At 42.0% G+C, this 12189-nt stretch overlaps 1 protein-coding gene and 1 long non-coding RNA gene across 11 annotated transcripts in view; one reads left to right on the plus strand and one right to left on the minus strand.

Moving 5' to 3' along the window:
• Positions 1 to 1528, plus strand: part of LOC133275512 (uncharacterized) — a 51353-nt gene extending 49825 nt beyond the window's left edge. For 3 of the 4 annotated variants that reach the window (XR_009745559.1, XR_009745558.1, XR_009745557.1), the window contains exon 3: positions 765 to 847. This is a non-coding gene — a long non-coding RNA (uncharacterized LOC133275512). Of the gene's footprint in view, positions 1 to 764; positions 848 to 1400 lie in introns of those variants that run through there. The other variant, XR_009745560.1, reaches the window with a different exon arrangement.
• CDC7 (cell division cycle 7) overlaps positions 1 to 12189 on the minus strand; it is a 40242-nt gene that overhangs the window by 6506 nt on the left and 21547 nt on the right. For 2 of the 7 annotated variants that reach the window (XM_061465519.1, XM_061465517.1), the window contains exons 3-9: positions 8131 to 8236; positions 5474 to 5560; positions 3475 to 3610; positions 2776 to 2869; positions 2551 to 2693; positions 1362 to 1611; positions 704 to 799 (exon numbers count right to left, since the gene is read on the minus strand). In XM_061465519.1, coding sequence (XP_061321503.1) covers positions 704 to 799; positions 1362 to 1611; positions 2551 to 2693; positions 2776 to 2869; positions 3475 to 3610; positions 5474 to 5560; positions 8131 to 8224 — 900 coding nt within the window. In that variant the 5' untranslated portion in view covers positions 8225 to 8236. Of the gene's footprint in view, positions 1 to 703; positions 800 to 1361; positions 1612 to 2550; positions 2694 to 2775; positions 2870 to 3474; positions 3611 to 5473; positions 5561 to 8130; positions 8237 to 9129; positions 9219 to 9891; positions 9912 to 10788; positions 10931 to 12189 lie in introns of those variants that run through there. The other 5 variants (XM_061465522.1, XM_061465518.1, XM_061465521.1 and 2 more) reach the window with 5 other exon arrangements.

The following is a 12189-nucleotide window of genomic DNA, read 5'->3' on the forward strand; positions in this document are numbered from 1 at the left end:
AACAGCAAACCTTTTCAATAATATCACAACATCTATAAAACAGACACTGGAGCTTTCTACGTATCCTGGTTTCCTCCCATTTCCCTTCAGAAAACATTTTCCAGTGTTTACCGAAAAACAATATACATTAGATATTCTGAAGCTACAACACAGGTATCTCTCAGGTTAATATAGTGCTTCACAAATTCTTTTGCCTCAACATAAGAATAAAATAACAAAGTACATGAAATGCCACAGCAATACACAGGCAGTACCTCTAATTTAGAATAAGATGATCACTGTTGGCCAAACCTTCTAATTTAATTGGGTTTCCCCCCTGTCATATTAAATACTAACAAGAAAAAGTGCAGAAAAATATTTACTACAAGTTTTATCTCCAGCTTCAACTGCAAAATAAAAGAAAAAAGTCTGACAAGATAAGTGTATCTTAGTTGTACAGGTACACGTGTAGCAGAAAAGACTGATTCCACACACAAGATCAGTTCGGGGGACAGCGACATAACTAGCTCTTGAAGAATTTCAAAGGGGGCTGAAACAGACAGGAAAAATTATTCAAGCCTTTCACCAAAGACAAACTTAATAATCTGCTCCAAAACTTGTAGTTTCACAGCATCCTGGAGTATCTAAATCTTACAGAACAACCAGTTCTGTAATTTTTCAGATATGTAACAGATTGCTCTTACTGGTAAGTCATACTTCTTACTTTTGTACTCGAGTTCTCTTGGTATGTGGAACTATAGACATTGAAATTCCTCTCTCCAAAGACAGAGCGCTGGACAGAATGGTGCACAGAATCCTCCTGCAATACCAACAGAAAGGACAGTGAGGATCCTACCTAACACAGCTGCACAGCGACAGTTCAGAAAAACAAAGCGTGAAGTGACATAAAACAAGAACAGCGGCATGGTAAGTCATTTTCAGACATCAGTTTACTGGGAATGAGGAAAACATGGTCTAGACAGAACAGCAAACATGCTTACAAAACCAATCACACCTCAGAAGCGCCCCAAGACAATCTGAATGTCATCTGTGCTGTATTTGTTATGCAATTTAGAAACCAAGCACAGATGAATAATTACTGGCTTGGAGAGGAATTCCAAAGCACATCACTGAAAAGTTAAGGCTGTCTAAATAGAAACCCATGCTAGGGTTTTTTACACAGCCTTTGGCACTGTATATCTAACAGGTAATGAATGATGCCAGCAAAACCAGTCACTTTGATGTGAAAGCTGTAGCTCTGTGCATCACATTAGGACCTACAAGACACGCACGTACAGCTTTTATTCTAGTATTACACCTCCCCCTGATGGATGAAGTAATACATTAAGCATACAACAATATTAATGAAAAAGTCTGAGAACCTTTCCTCCTCTTCCTTGTTTAATATGTATTTTTGATAGGGAGCTGGACCTTTTATCAGCTGCTTTTGAGGCTGACTGTTGAGCTATCTGTGTAGGTGCTGTGACACTGACAGAAACCCCATTTCCCAAGGCTATGGTGGGATTATTTTGCGAACAACTTCCCTGCTGATCTTCACAGTGGGCAGTTTTGAGAAGTTCAATTTTTGTATCAGGGGTTCCTTGTGCCAAGCCAAAATCAACCAAGGCATACCTGAAAGACACAAACTTACTATCAGAAACCACAAAGTACCCATCAGTAAGTTCAATTTACTATTCATTACTTGGTTACTATCTTTCTTTCAAGCTTTACTCAATATATTGCTTATCTATACTGCGGCCAGCATCAGAGCCTTATTTTCCTCCTCTTTCTCTTGCCCTTTCTTAGCTATCCCCTCAATGTTTTCACCCTATACCCATTTTATTTCACTGTTTTTTTGCCTCAAAATCTGCTCCACTTTCTCCAGTGGTGTTAAAAAAATATTCCAGCAGCTCCTTTATGGGATTCTTCTAATTCTACAGCTCCAAGCCTGCAGCCAAGTCAAGTGACTTGACCCCTGCAGGACTCCCATGGTCAGAGGACAAATGCAGGAATGACGGAGACAAGGCTAAAAATGCTGAGAGTTTTGTCAGACTTCACCCAGTACTACTGGAATTAACTTCAGTCTTCAAACAGGTAAGACCACATTCGCTCACACTTCAGATCTGTCTTTAAAAGAATTATTTTCTGCTACAAGCAGTACAGAGACAAAACCCCTGTCTCTGGGTCTCAAACTTAATTCCATGGCCTCCACACCTGAAGTAGAGATTAAGGCTCAAATAAATGCTGGAAGAGGAAAACACCACTACAAATTCATTTTGACAGATTGAATAAATAAACAATCGGTACTTCTCCACTTTTTAAGCTTACGGTTTGGCAAAGTATAATCAAACCTCCCTTACAAACTTTTACTACATAGAATTATAGAATCATTACCTTGAATCCCTAAACACAGAAAGAAAAGGTTTACAAATGAGTACTTTTTCGCTTTATTACTTAAGCACATTTTATGCAGCTGGAAGGGAAAAAAGCCCCAAAAGCTTAATTGACTGTGTTCTGCCAAGGCACACATCCCCACCTGAGATCACAACATGGGCATCTGGACAGACTTACTGCTTTAGCTGCCTGTTGTAGAGGAAGTTACTGGGCTTGACATCACGGTGAACAATCCCAAAGTGGTGAATGCGCCTCAGCGCTTTGAACAGATTAAACATGTATTCCCTCACTTCTTCAAAGGAAAGAGAATTCAAAATGTCCTGAAAGATTATACGGATACTGTAATTATGCAACTGTTTTCAATTAAAAGGTTTTAGTACATGTAAGAAGTCTGGGACTCACCAGGAAGGATTCATGTTCCAGGTATGGCATAACAATAACCACATGATCATTCTTCCTAAAGCAGTATTTAACTCCCATAACATTATCTTGTCCCCTAGAAGATAAGTAATGCCACTGAATAAAGACCAGAAGCTAGATCTTTATTTCCATTTATTTCTTAAAAACTTCATCCAGGCTTTCTTTTATGATCTAGTTTATATATTTGACAACAGTCAGTTGACATCCTGGTGCCACTCATTGCTATGTTCCGTTTGCAATTTGCAGTAAAGGCTCCAAAGATTATTTCTGGGGCCATGGTTTGTAGTTACAGCTGTAATTAAACATAGGGCCTAACCTTTATGATATCAACTCCTTTAAGAAGGTGTCATTCAGCACACTCTGGTAACAGTTATTTATACCTGAAACCACATTTTCTGATGAAGACATTTTTTTTTCCAAGCATTTCAGACCTGGAATTTTTGTTATCAGAGATATCTCATAGAACTTCTCAGATGGAAAACACATCTGCAAACTGAGACTAGCAAAAAAGGGCATCCATTACAGGTAAGACATTTCATTTCTTATTTGCTCTTGATAAAAGGAATATACATTTCTGTGCTTATAAAAAAAAAAAAAAAAAGCAAGTGAAATGCCAAAACTTAAAGAACAGTGAGACAATGTTCAGCAGCTGAAACAACCACTGTTTCTTTGTTTATGTACCCTGCTACTGTGAGGCACTGAAGTTCAGCAGCAATTCGCAGAGGGTGGCTGGTTGGAATCAAGTGTTTCAGAGCCATTTTTTCCTCATGTCCTGTTTGTAGTTGTGCTGTGGCCAAGTAAACAGAACTAAAAGTACCTGTAGGGAAAGGAGAAGAACACTGTCTTCAGCATTTTTAATTAGGTCAATTCAGATTTCTACAGAAGTGATCTAACTGTTCACAATCCTGCTGCTGTGTATTTGACGCTACATCAAAAGCCAACTCGAGAAGAGAAAAATGCAGCTCCTTTTTTCTACTCCTGAATTCAGTGATCTTGTATACAAGTTTTTTATGTCAGTAAAAATGCAAATGTAACACTGTCTAACTTGCCTGAGACACAGAGCTCTTTGAATGTAAATTTCCTATCTTTGATTTGCGTTCTTGTTTGGGTAGCTTACTTTCATCTGACATCTAACTTCTCTCCTTACAATGTAAGTGGGCTATATAATGCTAGCTGGAAAGCACTGCCTTTACTATTCAAAGCACCTCTAAAATTGCTATATTTTTCTTAATTCTGTTACCTATAAAGTAAGACTTCTCACATGATGTATAACTTTACTATTTGTTTGCCCAGAGCATTGCTGCATAGACAGAATGTGACAGACTCACTTGAGAAAGGAAGTATTCAGACTCACCCATTTCCTTTTAAGTATATCCTAACATACCTCTTGGAAAGTTAATTTATCCTAATGATCTGAGATACCTGAATACACAAGTTGAAGCATTCTTCCACATGAATAAACACTACAAATCACGCTGATTAAGTACTGTGTTTGTATCATGCCAGTTCAACATTCTGTAAGTGCATGCATACATGCAAAAATGCAAGCAAAACCTCTAAATGCTTCTTGCTGTGACAAAACCCCTGGAGTCCGCTACATTCAGTAACACTGATTATAGCAACAAGGGTTACCAAGTTGACCTAAGACATTATTTTTGGTGGTGAGAACTGCTAAAATGAAAGTGACTCCAGAGTGGAATCCTAAATTGTTTTCCCATAATGCTGCAAACTGCAAATGGTACTTCTTAAAAGCACTGTTTGCTCCCAAGAGCAAAAGCAAGAGTACTTAAGAGTACAAAAGCAAGAGTCCTTAACCAGAGACTTACTTTAATTATACTGTCTTTTTTCATGACAGGCGGAATTCCTTTTGAGACTGTTTTGGTCTTGAAATTGTTATTGCTGCCGTGAACGGAGCTGGGTTTGGGAGGGTTTTTTTTGAGAGGATTTGAGACAAGAACTTTTAGCCCTGCAGCCTGCCATCACAGGTATTCCATCATGAAACAGCCATAGAACAATCCAGCTTCTCATCAACATCTTTGTTTAAACTGTGGAGTGTCATAAAGCATTTCAGAGATCAAGTGGGTGAAGTTCCAAAAAGTGCTGAAATCCCTAAGCATCTACTTACAGTCCTGCCTAACATTAATTGAAGGTATCTGCAGTAGTGTCTGTTGAAGGCAAGGTGTACACAATCATCCTAAAATTTGATACCACGTCTTTAAAAGAGAAAGTAAGTTTTTGGTGGTTTAAATAAAGCAGCTATAATCTTTCAGTCTCCTCCACTTCTGCCTACAGGGTTTTGGGAGAAACAAGGCCACCTTAGGGAACAGTAGTTAAATATGTCAAAACTCAGCTGCATATGAACAGATTCCTCATGTAAAAGACATAAAGAATGGAGCGCTAAGGCATTTACTCAAGTCTACCTCAAACTTTGTAGTTGTCAAAACTGGAATGCTGTTTTTTTGAAAGGCTTTAATACCCCAGATTGTCAAGAAAATACCTTGCAAATATCCCTATGTAACATATATATACCGGCAGCAACATATATACAGAACTAAGAAGTAAATCAAGTAAATTTAAGTAAATGTTTAAATTGCATATACTGGCATCCTAGATTTATACTTTTAAAGTTAGAAATACCAAAAGAAATCTAAGTTTAAGGTAGCTAAAATAAAACGTTTACCTTCTCCAATTTTCTCCTTGATTTTAAACACATTCACAAGCTGTGGCACTGCTTCGTAAAGCTTTTCAATATCTTTTTTGATTCCTGCTTTGGAAAGAATGGGGAAATATGAATTTTATTGCTTGATTCAATATTCTATTTCCATTTGAGATCACAAATCATAACTTGAGTTCATAGGACAGTGAATTTACATACACAGAGGAAAAACCAGCAGAGACAGATATCTGTCCCTGCTGGCATTGCCATTATCTGTAGTTCCTGGCAGGGCAAAAGGCTCCTGGTTAGTCAAACATTACATTACAGCTCACTGATAAATGTTTTCATGAGATTTGCAATGTCAAGTACATTAATAGACAAAACTACAACAGCTGCTTCTGTGAGCACTGGAGCACATCCATCGGATGAAAATCCAAAATGCAGGAAAATCCTTTTTTTAAGCTCAAGAATGCAGTCCTTCACACTGTTACTTAAAAGAGCAAACCCCATGTTTGCTCTGCATTGAAGCTGCTGCACTTCGTGTTGCGATCACTAGATGGCAGGACAAGGACGTTGTACTACAGTAGTGCAAAAAATGAGATAGTTTTCCATTCAGTTTACAAATGCTTGTACTTTAAGTGTTCTCTATCCCCTGCATAACAACTCACTTCTTTTGAATCTATCAGGTAGGAAGAGGCTGTGACTCATTTCTGTAAAGCAACGGTAGGGAATGTTTGATTATACAGAACTAAGCACAAACTGGTATTTGGAAAGTCCGTCAAATGGAAGGAAAAAAAAGTGTACAGATTTTTTCACCCCCCCCCCAAAAAAATAAATGAAGTTTAACATAAATACATAAATTGTATCGTATCCATTAAAATGTGCTGTTGCACCAGGTCAGAAAACCATCCGCAATGGGAATTTTTAAAATATCACTGATATGCTAGAAACAAAGTATGGGTTAGCATGAAACCACAACCTCCTGTGTTAGCTCACTTCATACAGCAACAAAAGCTGAAGGATATCTAAAGAACCCTTTCTTCTTGGTAAAAGCACAAGAAATCAGTTGGTAATTCAAGCTACAGGTAACTTCTGACTGTGACTTTTCTTGTTTCAACAATTTATAAAAACCAACATACTAAAAATACTTCTGAGAACTGGAGCCCGCTGCCTCTCTTGCTATATCCAGTTACTTATTGTTTTCCTCTAAGGTGTTCCCTCTGCTTCTCCAGGTTGTTTTAAGTCATTTCAGGGGAGCTATTTCAGGAATGGAAGAAAAAAACAAACCTCTATACTACACACTAGAACCTCCAACAGTCATTTAAGATGCTTTTGATCAACAAATACAAGTAAAAGGATAATCAGTTATGCCAGGAATCATACCTAAAACTGCAAAGCTATCCTAGGATAAGAATGACCAGATTTGACTGTTAGTACAAGACGTACAGGGCCCTGCATCCAATAATCCCTGCAGGAAAAGGCTAAGGTCAGGCTGGACAGTTATTCTGGGTATTCCTCAGTTTTACAGAGAGGAATCGCTTCATTTTCCTGTCAACATTGTAAAAAATTCTATTGAAAGTAACACTGAAAATTCAGGAAGTTACTACATAACATTTTTTGACTTGACGGTATTCAGATTGCCCATGTGCTCAGAACTCTTATTAAGAAATGTATCCAGTATTGCCGTAATTCTTGTCACTTTGTCACTAGAAAGTTTTGTCATTTAAAAAGTGGTATATCCAGGTAGTTTGTGCAGTAATTTCCATTTTTTACACAAATGCTCATGTGCTACTTGCCAAGTATGAGACACACACAAAAGCTTTCTGAAACCTTCAGAAAGGAAGAGGAAAGGCTGAGATTTGCACTATGCTCCATTTTCCTCACAAATACTCAAAGACATCAAAAGATGAAACCATGTACCAGAACTATAAAGAACTTCACATTGAAATGTTATTGCAACGCTCAAAGACATAGGCCTTTCCCCTCAGGAAGATAATCCTGCTGCTGAATTCTGAAACATCCTACACAATCTTCATCCCAGAAGGTCAGCAGCTACAGGACAGAGGTTGTTTAATAGCAACACAGTTCTAACAGGCTCTCAGTATACTCATCACCTATTCTCTTCCAGGGCCTGAATCCCCAGCTGGGTATAGAGAACATATAGTCATTATTCCATCAGAGTGTAAGAATAAATCCTATCCAACATTTCCTGTGAGAAGATTTTAAAGTAATTTCCTTTACTTCCAGGAATGAAAAGCATTTACCAGAAGTGAGACAATTAAATGTTATTCAGCATCACTCTGTAATTCCAGACATGGGTGTGGCAGGGAATGACAGGACTACCTATTTCTAGGAAAATCAACAGTCATTATATATACAATTTTATTCTCAAGGGCTGTCTTTTTTGAGTTCCGCTATTTTCTTAGAACATTTTGTAATAAATGAAAATAAAGGGTGAGCAAATTGTGACAAATTGTTGATGATGATGTTCTGTAACATACAAAATATGCAGGAATAAACTTAAAATCAAGAACCACCTCAAATGTTTTCATTTCATTACTGCTTTATACAACAGGGTCACATATAGAGACGCTTACAATCGATGCTGAAACTTCCTGAAGCGATGAAGAAGCATGTCAGCAACAAAACGTAGTGTTAGCAATCCCTGCTTTAGCACATACCTGAGAGCCTGCCGTTCTCCTCGCGCTTTCCATGGAAGTCTTCAGCCTGATGAGGGTGCTGTTCATCACAGTGAGACCTCAACACTGCCTCCATCACACAACAAACCTGAAGTGAAAAAACCCAAGACTGTGAGGACCACGTTGGGACACCCTGGGAAGCCAGCACAGCAGCAGATCAGGTAAGACACTTTCTGGCCCCACACTCAGTTCCCCACATGAGATTTAATGAGTCAGAGGAGTTCTTCTGTGCTACCTAAAACAACAGAGCGTCACCTATCATCCCAGAGACAAACCAGTAAATCCACGCATCTCTAGTAAGAGGTAAAAAAGGGGGAAGGGAGGGAAGACTGCAGAATAAGCTTAGGCACAAGTGATCCTCTTTCATCTCTTGTGTGTTTCCTCATTCACATAAAAGCATTATCTTTTCCCTGAAGGTTGCTTTGAAAGGCAAAGAACTGAGGCACACAGAAATAGCTGCACTGCGTTCCGCAACATACAAAGCCAGACATCCTGAAAGAACTGTAAGAGAAAAAATTATCTTCTCAACATGAGAGATTTTCCTCTTCTAGGTAAGATTAACAAAGGGGCATAATTAGGTGTCATTCTCCCCACTAACAAGAAATCATAGAATATGCTTATTTTGAACTGCTTCTTTCCAAATCTTGGAAACACTGTAATAAAACTGTAAATTAGTAAAGTGTACTCATACTGTACAATCAGAAACCATTGATAATCCTATTTCATTAAGAAAAGAAAGGCAGAGAGCCTCAGGGCAGGATAACGGGTGATCGGTATGCCTGGAAGCACCACCTCTCACAGCTGCCCAGCCTTGGTTCCATCCAAAGACCTTCCTTGCTTGCCACTTCACCAAACCTTCCAAGTTCTGGCTGAACTTTTCCACAAGGGGGAAACATATCCTGAAAAACTTCAAATCAAAGGATTCATCTGTTTGAGCTATGGAGCTAGAAATGTATTTTATCCCCGAAGAATTTGAGCTACCTTTAGTCTGTCATCCTCGTGCAACAGAATAGGGACAGGGAACAGCCTCTTCTTTTGAAGGAGCTTTGCTGGAGAGTGGGACTTGGAAACTAAAGGAATGAGATTAGAAGGATTTTTGGTCTCTCACGGGTAGACACTCCCTCTGCTACTGCTGAGTAGGCAGATAAGCCTGTTCCAACCCTGAAGTAGCATGGCCTCATTAGCAGAATAAGGAGAGCAAATTAACACAGACATCCTCACAGCCTCCTTGCTCTATTCGGCCCCATGCCAGCCCCAGCTCTTCCAGTTCAAAGCTGGCTGCAAGCATCTTGTTGGGGAAAAGCACGTAAACGCTTCTGCCAGCAAACTGCCATGGGAACACACTCAGGGCTTGCTGGCCATGAGAGGGTGAAGGGGGCTCAAAACCCCATGTATCATTTTCATTAATTTATGGTAAACACACAAGCTACAAAATGCAGAACTGAATACCTTGACTATGAGCATACATTAAAAAATGGTTTACTGATTTGGACTTGGACTTAACAGGTATAAAATGGAACATGAAATCTGATTCAGTCAGGCATTTAGTTTTATATTAAAAAAACACTTAAATGACATCATTAGACATAAAAAATTAAGACAAAATGATCCAAAGTTTCAGCTCAAAGAACCTTCCTGCAGTTAAATCACATCTCCAATGAAATAAACCATAAACCCCACACACAACAGATAGTGACAGACTCAAACAGCCCACACGGCTTCAGCGGTTTCTGAGTCAGGTACCTGAACCTTGTACACAGAAACTGGCGATCCTGCTGCTGAATCCTTGGCTAAAGCAATGCTGCTACTAAAATGCAGAGCTCCTTTAAGTGGGAACTCCACACGGACACCCCTGGGAGAAATTTCAGTGTGACCAAAATAAAAGTTGATATCTCTACTTTGTTGAATCCTAGAGTGGTCTGTGTTGGAAAGGACCTTAAAGCTCACCCAGTTCCAGCCCCCTTACCACGGGCAAGGACACCTTCCACTAGAGCAGGTTGCTTCAAGCCCCGTCCAACCTGGCCTTGAACACTGCCAGGGATGGCGCAGCCACAAAAAGCAAACGCTGTGGCTGGGTTAAAGCCTTGCAATGAGCTGATGTTTTGTACACATGCACAGTAAAACCGTTTACTACAAGACAAGCGGCAGAAGCCGCACACCAAAACTTCGGTTTGCCACAACGATGCCACTACCGCCAGGCGGAAGGGGAACATGTGGAGCCCGTCACCGCAGCTGGCTCAACAGGGCAGCCCTGGCAGCGAAACCCTCGTTCTCCGAGCTGCACTCTGAGGGGGCGCACCAAAAGGCGGTCTGGAGCGCGAGCGGTTATAACGGGGTCAGGAGGGGCGGGAGTGAGGGAGAGGGGAATCTACGGGGGCTCCCCAGCGGGCGTGGGGCTCCGACCGGCACGGCAGGGATGGCCGGGCCCGAAAGAGGGAAACGGGGCCTTCCCCACAGCCTAGCAGGCCGCGCCGCACGGGTCGGGGCGGGTCGGCTGAGACCGGACCGGGCCGGATCCCTTCTCCCATCTCCCATCCCCCTTCTCCCATCCCCCATCCCCCATGCCCCCCCCGACAGCCGCGGCGGGGCCGCCATGGCGCAACCCACGGTGCGGGTGTGGGCTCTCGCGCCAGAACTCACGCGGAGCGCGGGCTGCTGTCGCGGCGCGCGCCGGGGTTTTTGCCTGCTGCCGCCTTTTGCCGACCGCCCCTCCGCCACCAATCCCGGGCCTCGGCGGAAACCGCGGCCTCGGCCAATGGGAGCGCCGATCGCAGGAACGCGCGCTGCTATTGGCTGGAAAGCTCGGAGAGGCCCGCCCAAAGAGGTGCGGCGGGCGACGTGCTCGGGCTGGAGCCCCAGCCCTGGTACCGCATCCGCCGGTGCGGCGGGGGAGAGGCCGGGTTGGGGGATACATCCCCCACAGCCATGCCTGGCTGCCTGGCATCGTACCGAGCGCCGTGCGGTGGGGCCTCAGCGGGTCCCTCGGGCCCGCTGTAGACCGCGGTGCCGCGGTCGCCGCAACCGGCGGCAGGGGACCCTCAGCGTCCCGGTGGGAGGACGCGGCCGGTGGCACCGTTAACTGGAGCTGTGCGGGAATAGCTGCTCGGGATACTCGTGCTCTGAACAGCAGCACCCAGCCCTCGGAGTGCTTGCTTTTCTGCATGGGATCGTTGTGTAGTGATTGCAGTCCCTGGACAAGAGCTCGGTCGCGTTAGCTCTGCCATAAATTATGCTATGAAATGGTCGATGGTCCGTGAGACACGAAGGCGCAGAATACAACAAGAAGTATCTTATTTTGACTTGTGCTATAGCCACTGACTAACAACGAGCACGAGTAGGAAAAGTGGCTGTTGGAATAATGGTTTGCTGTTGTTCAAAGTAGTTGTTGGATTTTACTGAAGCTGATGAAGTTGCATGGTTGTAAATAAAAGAATTTAGCACTTTCTGTCTTTATCCGATTTTGGTTATTGTTTCTTTTAAATCTAAGATAAAATAACACTGCTCTTACTAGAGACTCGCTCTCTGGCATTTGATAATGAATAGAGCTCTTGTTCACTAGAATATAATGCTCTCGTTTAATGCATGCTTCATGTAGAGGTATCTAACTGCACCCCTTGGTAAGTAACAACAAGCAGGGGTTGCCAGAGTTCCCAAGGCAATGCTGGAGCCTGGCTATTTCCTTACAATAACTGTGCTCAGGTTAACAAAGATGTTAGAAACAAGTTCCATCGCTTTTGCTAACCTGTGTTGTTTCCCATTACACAGCTTAGAAGGATGGTGCAGGACAGAGCTATGAGCTGCTGTGGTGGATTTTGTGGGGTTGTTGTGATGTGGGGGGGCTTTTTTCCAACAGTTGCTCTAATTTGTGCTTATTTAGACCTCTAATAAGCCCCATGCAGCAGCTGGGATTTCCTGAAGTACTCTCAGAATTCCAGTTAAGGGTGACAGTATTTAAAAGCAGATTGTAGCAAAAATGAATTAAATGAAGGATCATGACAAAATAATGCAGGACAAGTTCCCCTCTTGCTTGTATCCAGGTAA

This window comes from Pezoporus flaviventris, unplaced genomic scaffold (assembly GCF_033815535.1).
Source record: "Pezoporus flaviventris isolate CSIRO_AGI_PZ_B2104156 unplaced genomic scaffold, CSIRO_AGI_Pfla_v1 ptg000040l, whole genome shotgun sequence".
NCBI classification, from domain to species: Eukaryota; Metazoa; Chordata; class Aves; order Psittaciformes; family Psittacidae; genus Pezoporus; species Pezoporus flaviventris.